Source organism: Barbatula barbatula, assembly GCF_947034865.1.
Source record: "Barbatula barbatula genome assembly, chromosome: 2".
NCBI lineage: Eukaryota > Metazoa > Chordata > Actinopteri > Cypriniformes > Nemacheilidae > Barbatula > Barbatula barbatula.
Genome location: NC_136767.1, coordinates 11,193,151 through 11,209,627, shown reverse-complemented (window position 1 = coordinate 11,209,627; position 16,477 = coordinate 11,193,151). Strand labels below are relative to the sequence as shown.

General features: G+C 37.7%; 1 protein-coding gene across 3 annotated transcripts in view; it reads left to right on the top strand.

Annotated features, from left to right (window-relative positions):
* Window positions 1–16,477, top strand: part of adamts3 (ADAM metallopeptidase with thrombospondin type 1 motif, 3) — a 76,037-nt gene that overhangs the window by 46,938 nt on the left and 12,622 nt on the right. The window contains exons 11-21 of one of the 3 annotated variants that reach the window (XM_079477093.1): window positions 509–622; window positions 874–1,019; window positions 1,837–2,012; window positions 2,528–2,661; window positions 3,305–3,428; window positions 6,191–6,247; window positions 7,355–7,438; window positions 7,934–8,014; window positions 10,492–10,655; window positions 14,485–14,641; window positions 14,776–14,908. In XM_079477093.1, coding sequence (XP_079333219.1) covers window positions 509–622; window positions 874–1,019; window positions 1,837–2,012; window positions 2,528–2,661; window positions 3,305–3,428; window positions 6,191–6,247; window positions 7,355–7,438; window positions 7,934–8,014; window positions 10,492–10,655; window positions 14,485–14,641; window positions 14,776–14,908 — 1,370 coding nt within the window. The remainder of the gene's footprint in view (window positions 1–508; window positions 623–873; window positions 1,020–1,836; window positions 2,013–2,527; window positions 2,662–3,304; window positions 3,429–6,190; window positions 6,248–7,354; window positions 7,439–7,933; window positions 8,015–10,491; window positions 10,656–14,484; window positions 14,642–14,775; window positions 14,909–16,477) is intronic. The other 2 variants (XM_079477094.1, XM_079477095.1) reach the window with 2 other exon arrangements.

Genomic DNA, 16,477 nt, shown 5'->3' with positions numbered 1-16,477 from the left:
CCTTTTTTTATCGTTTGTTTGCATCTTTTGTGTTTTTAAAGAAACTTATCCTACAAATTCCTTGATTTTCAGACCTTCGCATTGTCATCACTAGTCCTCTCGATCATTCTGTGCTTAGTGAAAAGTAAAAGTAGTAATGAACATACAGTAACTCCAGCTATGCATCAGCCTCCAGTGGATAAAGCTGTCCACCTGAATCATCCCCACAATGTGTCATTTTCTGTAAACACGGACGAAAAACTTGGGTTGCATTTCTGTCTTTCTAACATTTCTTGGCTGGGGAGCAGGACCGCTGACTCGAGTAGAGCTGGCATTGTCAAGAGTGAAAATCAATTTATTCCTCTTTTGGTCAACCTGACTCAAGTATGTTCCAAAGAGCAAAGGGATTGTCAGGCTTACCTCTTGCAGAATAGTAAAGCTGGGCACAGAAGTTCAGAATTATTTCACGATTTAATTCTCACCTTTTCTCCAAAATGTTCCAACAGTGGCTACTTTTCTTTCCTTTTAGTTTCGCACATTTGATCCATGCAAGCAGCTGTGGTGTAGTCATCCAGATAACCCTTACTTCTGCAAAACCAAAAAGGGACCTCCATTGGATGGAACTGAATGTGCACCTGGAAAGGTAATTTCCCATGTCTGCTTATTTATGCCTGTTCTCATCTGGTCTTTTGTCGTCCTAAAAATGTGTTGTGGTCAGAAAAGAAACATGTGCTTCATCTAAATTACTGATTTGTTTAGTCCGTCAGTTAGTTCATTAAAACATTGGCTGAACCAACCCGACTACATCTGATACACTAACAGAAGGATGTTTATGGGTCATATCATGAAACCTAAAGCAGCAAATGCACTGATTCTAACTTCTTCCCCTTTTAGTGGTGCTACAAAGGTCACTGCATGTGGAAGAATGCCAACCAAGTGAAGCAAGATGGAACCTGGGGGGACTGGAGCAAGTATGGCTCCTGTTCTCGTTCCTGTGGGACGGGTGTGCGCTTCAGAACCCGACAGTGCAACAACCCTGTGTATGTTATAGTCTGTATTCGCAGTCATTCTTAAAAATGAACATTATATGAACAAGATATCGCAAAAGGCTAAAATTTAACCTTCTGTATACCCTGGTGCAGCACATGTGTAGATCAGGACAGCGACCGAGAAAATCAACTAAATTATAGAGAATGTAAATGGTGAACTCATAACCATAGATGCCGATTTATGTTTCTGCCAGCGGGTGATTAAACCCACAACCTCCAATCCCCCGCCTCCATCCCCCGCTTTGCCAAAGGAGAGGTCTACTGTATCTTCAAGTATCAAAGTAACGCGAGGGAGATTTAAGATCAGACTGCGCCACAGGCTTTTGAATCAGTCTTGTGGCGCTTTGATGTACGCCAATACATATGCGCAGTCGAACACACCACCATCACACTGATGTACAGTATCATATAAAATTCCATCAGTGCTCGTCCTGTGTCCGGTATGTGTTGCCTTTGTGTTGTCAATTTGCATCTCACTGTGTTATGAGATGCAGATGTACCGGAATAGGTGTTTATGAATGATCGTGCATGATTTATGAGGACTATGGTCAGATTAGGCCACTCACATAAGACTGCTGGTTGTGTTGCATGTTAGTTAAAGAGTGGGGCTACTGATGAAAGCTGCAGAAGTTTGAAATGTTCATCCGTCCAAATAAGTTTTAGTTTGTGTGAATTTGGAAACACATATTTAATTTAGCGAAAAAATAGCTTTTTGTACCACTTTTTGATTAACGTTTTTGAACACTGACTTGTCAGTAATTCAAGGACGGATGTGTTATCATTTGCTTTGATATGATCTGTTCCATAGTCCATCTAACGGAGGTCAGGATTGTCCAGGGGTGAACTATGAGTACCAGCTGTGCAACACAGATGATTGTCCCAAACACTTTGAGGACTTCAGAGCTCAGCAGTGTCAGCTCCGCAACTCTCACTTTGAATACCAGAACACCAAACACCACTGGCTTCCCTATGAGCTCCCAGACGGTGAGTTTGTATAAATTCAGAGCAGCGTATTCGGAAAAACTATATTTTTTAAACATTGAAATACTTTATTGTCAATGTTGACAAGCACTTTTTAATGCCTTTTATCCGTTTGATATTTGCAAATCCCATTGATAAGAATGAAGATAAAAGGTTTCCAGAAGCACAGTAGCGATATACTGGCACACTCATTCAAATGCAGCGTTGACTGTTTCTTAGAGGAGCAGGCTGCCAAATCAGCATGGTCAAGCAAAGCTGTCAACAAGCTTCTTTTTTTAACCTGAGTAAGTGCAAAGCTTTGTAGGCACCAATTTGTACCTACAGTAGTTGTTTCACATGTTTGCTCTCCAGCTCCATTCATGCAATGGCCTATTTGTACAGAATGAAGCATTCAACAGCCCTGCGGTGTAACTTCAGTTTAATTTATTATAGTTTATTTTGTCGCAAAAAAAGGTTACAATTTGTAATATTTCTTACTATTAATCGTCTTGCTTTATCATCTCAATGTCTTTTTTCAGCCAACAAAAGATGCCATCTTTATTGCCACTCAAAAGAAACAGGTGATGTGGCTTACATGAAGCAGTTGGTGCATGATGGGACAAAGTGCTCGTACAAGGACCCGTACAGCATCTGTGTGCGTGGGGAGTGTGTGGTAAGCTATCAATCAAACAAGCTAAACAAAGCTTTCAAAGTCTGCTGCTTAAAAGCGACTCTTTTAGAGTAGCAGCCTCTAGCAATATTACCAGTGTTGTTTGCATTGAATTAACGTTTCTCTTAAAACACTGCTGTTGAATAGTAAGTGGGGTTCATAGTTTTTCACTGAGCAACCGCAGGCTGACAGTACAGGGTATACAGGATCAGTTTCACTTGAATGAATGTCGTTTGAGGAATAGATCTCTGTGGCTGATAGTACATAGATTTTTGTGGATGGGATGGACAGGGAATAGTGATTAGCTTTTGCGGGAAGTGATTGATGGCGTGGCAGCTACTTAACAGAGGCTTTGGGATTTATTTGCTGATGTCTAACACCATTGAAAAGGTTTTGCTCAGCAAACTGTTGCAATGTAACTCACATTTGTCAATGTCAAGGACTGTACAAGCAGAAAATCATCCAATTTCTGGTGAACATTTTTAAAATGGATTATACTTTTTGAGTGTCCAAATATGGGCAATGTGGGAAATTACTATCAAAAGAAGCCATAGTTTCATGATATCAGAAGCAGACGTTTGTAGTGATAAAAGCTTGAGATAAACCCTGGTAATGTCTTAGTGTATGTCTTCTCTCTGTGTCTCAGAAAGTGGGCTGTGACAGGGAAATTGGTTCCGTTAAAGTGGAGGATAAATGTGGCGTCTGTGGGGGAGACAACTCCCACTGCCAAACTGTGAAAGGAACATTTACCCGAACCCCCAAGAAAACCGGTAAGATGCATCACCTGGGCTGTCCATATGCTTATAGTGTTTCACCTAAATCAGACAATATTTCTCTGTACCATTATATTTTATCCTCTGGTTTCAGAGTCGTGATATGACTGGCGTTATTTTACTTTCTAAAACTGAGAAAAGTGTGTGTGGTATGTCTAAAATGTGACTTTAAATATGTTTCGGGATTTTGACTGTTCAATTTGCAAGTCTTCAACATGTTTTATGTATTTATGTAAATTATTAATAGACATTCTTGTTCTAGGATACCAAATGTTTAATATCTCAGGACGTAATATGTTTGCGATGAAACTTTTTCTTCAATTTTCCTTCAGAAATGTTATTCAAAACTTAAAATTGTATGACTTCTGCATGTAAATCGAATTAGAATCTTCTAGACGGCAGTAGAAGATATATATGATAGTATACACTGTGAAAAATCCAGAATCGCCCCTTGCATGATACAGACTGCTCAGGTACTAACTGAGGATTTAAGATTAGGTAACTAGAGCATGTCGGAATTGGTTGGAATGAATGAATGGGAATTACATCTGCATGAAATGAGGATTGTTTAAGCTATGTTTTAGAATAGATTTGAGGTAAGGGCTAAGAAAAGTTGGGGTTTGAGTATGGGTTAGGTCCAGGTATTAAAGCATTTAATACGAGCAATAAGAATATGATTGGAATAGAGGTAACTGCATTCAGTAAATAAAAATAATAACTTTTTTTACCAATATATGTAATAAGGTTGTGCGCCTCTCACAGACCTTTTGAAACCTTATTGTCATTCATTTTCACCTATCAACACTATCAGCTGCATTAACACTTTCTGAGCTTTATTTTTAGCTATGCCACTCACTCCTTCTGAAAGCACTAGCACCTGTGTTTTTATATTTCATATCAAATTTGATGAGAACCACATATCTAGGCATTTGTAGGCATCTGGAACACACGAGCCATCGTAAATTAGTTTGATCTAATTGTTATAATTGTAAGTAAATTTGGTAAACTTTGTCCAAGAAAAAAGTTAATCTACTAGTATACTAGAAAGTGGTCTGTGCTCTCAACAAAAAATTCCACACGAAACGTTTTATCTATGGATGTATTGTATAAAGTATTTTCTTTTTATTTATATTTCAATAGTTTCTTCACAGTACTATACAAGCATTCATACGATGATATTGAAAGCGTTTAGATCTTTTTCTCTGAGTCAGATGAGGCCCATTGTGCTAGGTAGGCCAGATATTACTGGCTATTTAAAATCAATGTTTTGTAAAGGCTAATTAGAAATAAAATACATTTCCATTGTGAAGCTTTTAATGGCCGTACCACTGCACAGATTATTACTGGCAGCGAAGTGAAAAACATAGTAAAAAGCAGAACATTTTGTATACACGGATTCACAATAGATTCTGTTATGGACAGAGGATGCCTAGCTTTATTTAACCTCTCATCCAAAGAAAAACGATCATGTTTTTAGAAGGAGGGTTTTTTTATTCAGCCACCGGAAGCATGTGTTAAAAGGAGAGCAGTGATGTAACTGGGAACTGATCATCTGTTCTCAAATGTATTTATTTTGGGAGCACACACTAGAACACTTATGAATAGATGTAGAATATAGAAGAAAATATATCCCCCTGATGCAATAGCAGTGAAAGTTTAATAATATGATTTTAATTATCAGACATTTTAAAACTCCTCAGTGACATTACGGCTAGTATTGTTACTGTACTGCTTTGAGATGACCAAATAAATCACCAAATATAGGCACATTTTTTGTACAATTGGATAGATGGATGGATAGATGAATTTTAATTAATAATCCTTTTTTTTTGAAAGATGCATGTACCATGTGGCTCCAATATTAGTTTGCATAATATTTCTTAACACAATTGCTGTTATTTTTAAACCACCTAATTTTACAGCTCGAAAGACCCAAAGAATCATGACACATCCTCAATTGCAACATTCAAGCATGACTTCATGTGGCCTTCTGTTTATTAGCATTATGCCAAACAAGCCTATACAACACTCCCACAAGCTTTTACATATTGAAACACAGACATCGCACAGATGGCAGGACAATTGTGCATTAGAATATTGATTCATGTGAGTGTTTGGATTGCTTTCTGTCTTGCATCTGAATGCGTAATTGAAGCTATGTACGGAACATTATTGTATAGGATCATCTTCATTTTGGCAAGACTCTTACAGGCTTTGTTTGACCTATCCAGATGTCCCGTTGTGTGAATTATGCATACAGAATGTCTACTTGTCATGACGGGTTTAATCACTCCAGCTTTATTAGCATGCCATCATATGTGTCATGTGACATTGTTTTGAATTAATCATTTGTTTTGGCTATAACGGGAATTTGCACACAGTTTCTATTTACAATTTGCATTTTATGGACTCTTGAAAATAACGGTGATGCCATAGATGAACCAGGTTTGGTCGATCAGTCAATCTCTTTGTTACCTTTTAGTAATCTTCTTCACCAAAAAATAACCTTTTGTGACAAAGAAAGGTTCTTCAGATGTTAAAGGTTCTTTATGGAACCCTTTAGACAAAAAGATTCTTCTATGGCATTGTGAAGCACCTTTATTTTTAAGATTGAATAAGAGAATTTCATGCAACTTGATCACATTTTAATGACACTTACAGTATATTATACTGAAGTTATTACCACTTTTAACATACTAATTGCATGTACTGAATCTGCATGTTCTCTAACTTGTTTTAATTGATCACTTTTTTAACAGGAAAAAAGTTAAGCAAGAGATCGCAAAAAGAAATTCCTGTGTTGGAAAACATAATCTGCAAGTATTTTGTATTGTCTAATCTTTACATCTCTCTCTCCTGTTCTTCTGGTGACTCTTAGCCTTAAATGACTATTAGGGTTTGAACCAAAAGCTTTCAACAGCACTTGAAGCATGCTGCCAATGACCACAAACGTTATTTAGACTCACACCTTTTGTATTTAAAGAAATAATAAAACAACAAAAAACTAGATTTTACAGTAATGCATGAACAGACAGTAGTCTGTGGGATATATTTAAGGCTTTACGTTTCTTTTTTTATTTCTTTAGTAAAGATTTTTTTTTAATTTGTTCATCAGATGACTTTTACATCACGTTACCCATTTTAAATGCTCATGATCTTTACACAAATATGCAAACCTTGCAATTCTTCACGCTTATGTGTAAAGTAAACGTGTTTTTTCCCCAGAGTATATACTTAACCCATAAGCTAGAGTCATATATACATTACTGTTAAAGTAGATTTTTAATGAGGGACCAGACAAAATCATTTTGTTGAGATAGCAAGCACGCCACAGATGATGATGAAAAATAATCATTTAAGGTTTGATATAAATTTTGTGCAGACTCGCTGTATCTTGGCAAAATGCCTGCTGAACTATATTCATCTATATGGAGCTAAACAGCACAGTCAAGAAGAACTATGTAATAATGTGGCACAAAATCTATCAACATCAAGATTAGAATATAAATCTAGTCTCTCTCTCTCTCACTCCCCCCACACATACGCACTCATCAACCTCCTACCACCCATTGTTTCTGTCCGTCTTCTTTAATCTCTCCTTCTCTTTCTTCAACCCCATTTCGTTCTTCCTCCTTTCACGAATGTCCTCTAACCCCGTCTGAACTCTTTTAGGATTACCCAGCAGCCCCATCTTTCTCTGCAGATGTCTTCCTGTCCACATTAACTGATGATAAAACCTCCCAGCAGACACTGCCTTAAGTGACTTGGCCTTCCCCATCATAAGACTGCTGGCCATCAGTTTACGTCACAATCCTGTCTAAGACAGGCATCCTGCTTCAAGCTTTGGTTTAGAGGGGGTTTGACATGGCAACGACAAAAGAGTGCAGCACAAAAATGACATAACAAAACTTCTTATCCTAAAGGGAAAACAAGAGGAGCATTCTTATTACCGAAAGGAGCACGGAATGTATATCTGAATGAATCGGAGGATTCCAGGAGTGTGATTGGTGAGTTGTGTCATGCTTTGCAGAGGAATGGGCATCAGTAGAGAAGGCAGCATTAGTGCTCTACTCCTAGTGTATTTGCTTTCTTGTGTGAAAAACGGACTCAGGGTTTTGCCACTCAGCTTCTTTCTTAATTCGTATTCCATAACTGTTCCTGGATTTATTCAAAAAATATAGTATTTCATAATTATATACAATAGTATATAGTCCATGATGTATTTACTGTACATGGATTTGTATTTATGAAGCTTGGATGGGGAACCTTCAGTCACGTTTTAATGCCGTTTGTCTCCTCTAGGCTCGTCACGACCCGGCTGGATGAACAGTTGCAACAGTGCAACTGCTCAAATCCGAATTCTTTTACAGCTCTGCAGTGACATAGACATGCCTTCTAGTAATGGGATGACCACCTCTGCAAAGAACAAGCCGTTGTAGACTTTGCTCACTAATTTCTTCTGCTATCTCTCCCTTTGTCGCCTTTTTTGCGCTCTTGCAAAGGTTACCTAAAGATGTTTCTCATACCCCCTGGGGCTAGACATGTGATGATCCAAGAACATGAGGCTTCCCCTCAAATTCTTGGTAAGTGATAACTGTCCTCATGTTTCTTAGGCTAAGCAGCAAGGATATCATATGCATGCCCATTCAATGTGCTGACCAGATAGATGTACCTTTCTGTACTAACAGTAATAGATCCCTATTACTCCAGTACACATCCGCGGCACCATTGTGATTACATAAACAGCTTGCACATTTGCCGGAACGTGCATTAGGCTCTCAGGTTTTAGAGATAAACAATTTTCTGCATTTTTCTGTGCCTTTACGAACCAAACATCTAGATAAATGTACCTGATTTCATTTTCCGTAAAGTATTTGAACATTGCTAAGCATTATCAATGGCATTTGCTTACTTAAGCACTCCAGAACTGGAAATGCCCTGCAATGCATTTTTATGACAATGGCCAATACATTGACTGTTTCTTAATACTGCTTTTATCCCTAGTCCATAGTGGTCGCACTTGGTGATCCACATAACTGAATGGGTAGCTTGTCCCTCATCATGGAAGTTCTTCTGCCCGTAAATACAGTAGATGAATATTATGCCCTGTAGTAGTTTTAATTAATCCAAACCTTATTTTAATGAGTTTTAGATTAGATGTTCAATGACTTTCTGTACTGCCCCTAGTAACCTTACAAGGACTCTCTCAGGCTAATTCTGTCCAATTACAATCACCATTGGAGGGGTTAGTAGCTCATTATCCAGTAATTCCTAGTCATTTTCCAAACCTGCTTATATTAAATTTAAATTATTTGTAAAATTACATATTTTGTTAACACTTTCTTTAAAGCCTGTCATTTATATTGCATTCTTGATGCCATAAACAATCTTTATGATATGTTGCATTGTCTCAAAAATAATTAGTTCAAAATACATTATATTATTTAAAGGTCCAGTGTATAGTGTATTAAAGGATCTATTGAGGGAAATGCTATATAATATACATAACTATGTGTTCAGATGTGTTTTAAGACCTTTACATAAAAAGGTGTTATGTTTTTATTTCCTTAGAATGAGCTATTTCTATCTACATACACCGCCGGTCAAATTGCATAGAATTTCAGCATGTTGTTTCTACAGTAGCCCTAAACAGACAAACTGCTTCACAGAACGAGTTTCTTAAATATGTTATCTTCTTCGGCAAAGAAGCGAAATCGTTATATTATCTTATATTAGTGCTTCGATAGGGAGGGAGAGCAGTTGAGTGAGCCGTCGGTTGCAATTGGCAACCTCACCACTAGATGCTGCTAAATCCCCATATTGCTCCTTTAAATGTTTGTGGTTATAACTTTTAAGAGTATGATGATTTATAACATGTGAGTATCTCTATATGACTACCATAGTTATAATGTATTGTACGTGTTAAGAGCGGTTATGCAATATCCAATAAGACCACTTATAAACAACCAAAAACCTGTATGTTCTCATCATAATATTTAAAAGAAGCTTTCGCGTTTGTGACTTTGGGCAGATATTATGCTGTGCCAGGAGAAATAACAATTATTATCCAGAATGGTAACTGAACTCTGAACTGTGTAATAAATCATCATACTCTTAAAAGTTATGACCACAAATATGAAAATAATAAATAACATGTTTGAACTGTTGTTGTGATTATTATAGCGAGACTATAAAACATATTATAAGGTTTTTCCTAAGGCGTAATGCCTGCATTATAAAACAGGCTTCAAAAAAGCGTTACCGAATTATCTTATATAGATCTGACACTATTACATGTTAACATTGATTTGATTGAATTCATTAATTTCATCCGGCACCTAGTTGGAGGTTGTTATCTCCCAGTTGGCAGAACGTTTAGATTTATTCAAATCAACCAAAGCATTTGAATCATGTGATGTATGGCCTGTTCAATATACAGGATGTGATTGTCCATCAGCAGCAAGCTGGGACGCCAATGAATTTTATATTCACTATTAGCTTTTGTTCTAATTCAGTCCAGTGAATATAGCAGATGAACAGAAATATGTTTATTCAGCATTTAGATGACATTTTAATGTATTGCATTCTAACCTTTTACACATATGATGCTAGCTTGAATAAAATATATCTTACGATCATCATCATTTTTGAAAATATTCCAGACGAATCCACTGCGGGTTCAATATTCTGGAACCTCATTTAAATTTGAAAGTGACATTTGATGACTGGTAGCAACGGTTATTGTCCTGACATGTGCGCGGCTCTTTTTGTAATCAACATTGACATTCAGGCAAATGATCACGTATTTGCTCTCACGCTCTGTGCCAAACTGTGTCACTACTTATTTGTGTCGTTACTTCTTTGTATTATGCGCCCTTCGCACACCAGATGTGTAATATTTTTGCAGCTTGTAACACTAGTGCCTTGTTTTTGAAAACTGCAATAAAGCTTTACTTTGAGACGTCAAAGTAAAAGTTTGAATGATATTCTGGTCACGCTGTTCCATTGGAACTTCTGATCCCCAAACGTTTGAAGAGTTTTAATTAATTGCTGATTGCAGCTATCAAGAACCAGGCAACAGGACATTATATTCTCAACGGCAAAGGAGAGGAGGCAAGGTCTCGGCGCTTCATTGATATGGGAGTGGAGTGGGATTACATTATCGAGGATGACGTTGAGACGCTCCACACTGAGGGTCCACTACACGATGCAATTGTTGTTCTGGTAAATAAAACTTCTCCCATCCTCAGTTCTTTTTTAGGTTTGGTGTGAGCGATCTCATGGTACAGCATCTCGAATGTTGTTCTGAAATGCTTCAGCCAAAGTCTGTCATGATTGTGGTTCATTCCTAAAGAGCAGGCATTTGCCTCTTAGAAACCTCATTCCACAATGAATTAATGTAATAGTTTTGTACAATTTCAAGGTGTGCTATTTATCACTAACATTCCATTACAGGGCTGCAGAACAAACATGCAAATAACCTAACACCTCCCACCCACAAACGTGCACTATATATGGCGCTGCTCAACGCTTGACACGTATAATGTTGTGGATGATGCTCGCTTTAGTTAGAATGTAAATCTGACATTCACAGTCTATGACATCTTTGAGTGGTTTTGTGTTTATAAAACCGAAAGCTGCTTTTATAAGCATTCTATTAAAGCTCTGAAAAGTCACCCCAGAAAGAGCTTAAGAAAGACTCGTAGTATTGGACGAAATGTTTCTCTATTCACCCCCGCGTACTTCAAAGTCCCACCATTGAAAACCCTGTGTTGTGTGTTAACTGTAGGTCCTTCAGAGATAATGAAAGATAACCACATGAGCACATGTCTTTGAATATCTCTGTCAGCCAACGGTCAAGCTTTTCATCATTTTACTCAATGCAGAAGACTATTTGAAATGAGGAACGGATTGTTCTGAATGCACTGAAATACAATGCAAGTGACATTAGAAATGTTTTTTTCAGCCGTGCTTTTTCAAAGAGTCTTTCAGAGAGATACCGCATAGGATAGATGAGTGGAGGTGTTGGCATTATACTGTCTTAGATGCGTTTGTTGAAGAGAGAAAATTAGAGAAATAAAAACGTTCCTATAAGCTCATGTTGAGATAGAGACTTGTTAGTTATTGGTGTGCACTGAGATACTTGATTTAGGGAGTCGGGTTCTTGATTTCATAATTTTTATCCAAATCACAATTACATTGGAGCAAGAAGTGTTTTTCTCTTTTTGCATTAGCTTCCATTGTGCTCCGTGTACATATATGGCACCTCTGAATGGTCGTGAAATAAATATTCATGGTTTGTTGCTGTGTGTATTTCCGAGACTACAGATGCTGTGAGAGTTTGGGAGCCCTTCAGAATTATCATGGATTAATTTTAATGAATTTAATTCAATTTATTTGAGTTGACCTTCATCTAAGCTGTTGTAATGGATAAAGAAGATTAGATTAATCTTTTGCATTGTAGTTCAACTCGTGCTAGGTGTTTTCTTTTTAAACTGGCATACACAAAGAGCATATTTTTGCATATTTGCGAACAGGAAATTGTATGTCGGAAAAGTAATGACTTGGATGAGTTAAGAAGATGTACAAAGATGTTAATTTCAGATCAAATATTATTTTAGTTTTTATTGTATTATGCAACACATTAATAGGTACAGTTCACCCTAAAATGGAAATTCTGTCTTGAGTTGTTCCAGATCAGTATAATTGTTTTCATTCTGTTGAACACAAAGAAGATATTTTGAAGAATGTTGGAAAGCAATAAGTTCTGGGGCACTTTTGACTATCATTGTCATTTTTCCTACTATGGTAGTCAATGGTGGCCAAGGGCTGTTTGGTTACAAGCATTCGTCCAAATATCTTTCTCTGTGCAACCTCTATAAAATAAGTATTAGCCCTAAAATAGCTCGTGAAGCTGAATGTAAAGGTATATTGCCCACGATTCAGGTCATTCTCATTATTCAACTGTCTTCTATGATCTACTCACTTCAGCTCATTTTAGCTGGATCAAGTTGAGAACTCAGATTTAGTCAAAGCACAGCATTTATACAACTTAAGCTTTCGCTTGTTTGGGATTTTCTTGAGCAGATTGTGCAGCATGACCTACATTCTTTTAAGCTTCAGGTCATGGATGGACACACTGGCATTTTCCTGCAAAAAAAAGTATTGGTACAATCCCCAAGCCAGCACTTCATCCACCTCAAGCTATAATCGAGTACATAAATTGCGGAGCTGCGGTCTCTGTGTTGACATGAGGTTTTCAGTTGAAATACAGCCTTTTGTTATACAGTATCTTTATTATTTATGCAGAAGCAAAGAAAAGTTCTCCTGTTCCTGTTAGGGTTGTCAACATTAATGCGTTAACGAATGCGATACATTTTTTTTAAGATTAACGTGTTAAAATATTTATTGCAATTAACGCTGCATCCGTTTATTTAGCCAGTCTTTGACTAGCGTAACATTACATTATCACGCTCTTATTCATGTAAAGGCCAATGTTAAGTGCAATCTGAAGTTGCTTTCACACGTTCAGTATAAAAACGGCACAACGCTACTCGACAGCGGTCCCGTTCTGTTGTAGCCTATTCATTAACGGGCAAAAGGCTGTGTCAGTAAATCTCTGTCAGACCACTATTAAGTTCTCTTTCGTGCTTGAATGAACAAAACCACACAAGATTATGTCAGAAAGCCATTTGCCAGAAAGAATTTTTGTAAGCAAAGATTTCAACGTGTTAAATAAATCCTTAATGAATTCAAAGAGTTGTGAAAATGGGAAAGGTAAAGCGGCAGCTCTTAAAGGGGCCACATTCTTCGACCTGCTGCTGTGACTCCTGTTATTCATGTTAATCAAAGAACAAAAGAAAAGAGGAATTCAATGTGTTTTGTTGCTTATAAAGAATAAATATTCAATTTAATGTCATCAGTTGCAGTACTAATTTCAGAATTTTGCATTTAATTCATAAAAGGGTGTTGTTAAAGAAATCTGTTGTTTTTACATTCATTTGGAAACTACATGTGAAATTATTAGAATGTAAAAGTATATTTAAAAACATTAATGTTATGTGCGATTAATTATTTAAGTTATTCATCACAGAAATAATGTGTGATTATCAGATAATTCTTTCAATCGATTGTGTGGCTCATTGTTGCTTAGCAATGGCAGATGTCGCAAAAGCTCCTCAGCGCTTTGGGAAAAAAAATGACATCGCGTTTGTAGACCTGAAATGGCTAGACCAGGTTGAAAGTATTAAATATTGAATTCTATGTGGTAATGCAAAGTCACCAGGGACCAGCGGTTTTCTGTTACTGCCATTTTTCAAAATATATTATTTCGTGTTCTGCAGAAGAAAGAAAATCAAACAGGTTTCAAATGACAAGAGCGGGTTCAAAAATGACAGAATTTTTATTTTGAAGGTGAACTATCCTTGAACTTTTCATACATTGCTAAATTATGAGGATCTGAAGTCACACGTGTCACTCTTTCAGTGACATTCATTTTCAAATGTGATTAAACAGATCCACGTCAGAGTAATTTCTCATGGAGGGTCACATATCAATTGTATTACATAAAACATGTATTACATGTAATAATTTTATTATGCATGAACAATTACTGCACATTGCCTGTACATTCACAACCCCATGTCTGGAAATATCACATTAAAGTGGATGTAACACATATTTCCAAAACAAGACAGCGCCCTGAAGGCGTGACTACAGCACGAGCACACAATTCATCAAAACATTATCCCTGCATAACTATTGATTCACTATAAGCTTGTTTACCTTATGCACGTACGCGCCAATTGCCAACAGAACACAGACATTTGACTCAACTTTACCTACCGCGGGCGGTTGTCCAGCATCTTTTAGGGCAGGGACCACGCCATCCATATTTACATTTATACATTTGTAAGACGCTTTTATCCAAAGTGAGTTGACCATGTCAAGCTTTAGACGCCAGCCTGTTTAACATTGTAAAGTAGTCAGAATGCATGAAACACCGTTGCACCAGCGCTTTAAACCTTTGTGATCTTCTATTCATCTACAATAGATTATACCTAAGGACAATGAGACAAGATCTACGTTAATGTACAAGTACATCATCCATGAAGACTCTGTGCCCATAAACAACAATAATGTAATTCAAGAGGACACGTATGAATGGGCACTGAAGAGCTGGTCCCAATGTTCAAAGCCCTGTGCTGGAGGTAACATCAAACTCTATGTATCTCATTTTAATTACATTTGGAAGCTATATTGGCAAGTGGGGGTAAAATTGGAAGGATTTTGTTGATTGAATGGTAAATCGCGAATCATGTTTTGATTTATTCATTCACTTCAGGATTCCAGTTCACCAAATACGGGTGCCGTAAAAAAGGTGACAACAAAATGGTGCACCGAGGCTACTGCGATATCAACAAGAGACCCAAACCTATTCGTAGAATGTGTAACCTTCAGGACTGCACACAACCACAGTAAGCAACATTTGAATTGTTTTAACTGTACTCACAACAACACAATACTCATTCATACTCTTGGGTTAATTCATAATGAAATTAGTTATTTGCTTAATAATGGAAATTCAGTTTTAGTCAATTACACGTCGCACACGCATGTTCACCAAAGGATGTCGGCATAAGAAACCAAAACATTTTGTGGAAAACCATCATTCAAATGCTTGCATACATTTTGTGCTGTGAATATATCGAGGCAGTTCCCCACTAATCTCGCTTAAAGCATGACATCATCACTTGACATCATTTGACCATGTGACATCAATTGCTGAAGTCAGTTAAGGTATTACATCTAGCGTATGGTAACATAAGGCCTGTATGAACAAACATCCAAAATCAAGCCTTTGTGATGGACGCAAATATCAAATATGTGCTTTTTATATGTCAATAGAAGGTATTATTTTATCCTCAATGCTGTTATAACATTGACAGCGGAGCACAATTATTATATCTGTCTCTGCGAATTGCACGAGAGTTGCTATTGCACTTTGGTGTGTATATACAGTATGCTTGTTTGACGTTTGGTTTAGATGAATTGTGCACAACATTACAAAGCAATCCTGCCCCATGGTTTGTGTTTATCTCCAGACACTGTACCATAACACAGTGACAGATAACTGTCACGGTGTGTGGACAGAACCCAAACGCAGGCAGCAGAGTTAAATAACAAAAACTTTATTTAAACAAAAGACCCTCGATGAGGAAAACACGATCTAAAACAAGACAAAAGTGTAAACTAAAACTTCCCACATGGGGAACAAAACAAACAAAGTCCTTTGAATAGTAAATCAACAAAATCCACAAACTTAGAACAGGAACAAACACGATAATCCATAGACAGGAATAATCCAACAAGGTGACGTGAGGAGGTACGATGATGACAAAATGACAATGAACCGACAAGGGACAGAGGGAAAACTGGGGCTTAATAAAGGGAAAACACTAACAAGGACTGATGACACAGGGAGAGTGGCCACAGGTGACAAGGATGAAACACTAAGGGAAAGCTAACAGGAGGATTGCACGAGGCAGGTGAGGGGACTGAAACACTAAGGGAAAGATGGATCAGGGCTGGAGACAAGACTAACACTAATGGACTGCAAACAGGGAAACAAGGGGGCGGGACTAAAGGACGAGACACTGGAGAGAGAGCATGGCTTCTTAAACCAAAACAATGCTCTTTCTCCACACAAAACACATGGGACTGACATGATCCTGCCACAAGACTCGAAAACCAAGACAAGGAGAGGCAGGATCATGACAGAGCGCCCGCCTTAAAGAACTCCTCCAGGAGTTCTTCAAGATCACACTAAACATGACAAGACTGACAGACAGGAGGACAGACACCATAAACACAGAACAGAACACACTAGGGGCAGGGCTGACATGACTAGAAAGGGATTGGGGTTGGACAATAAAATAAACATCAATGGGAAGGGGGGAGGCGGAATTGGTGGGAAAAACTTGGGAACATTACTGGGTGGGGACTTAGGAGGGACAGGACCCTGCTTCCTAGAGCTGGGCGGAGGG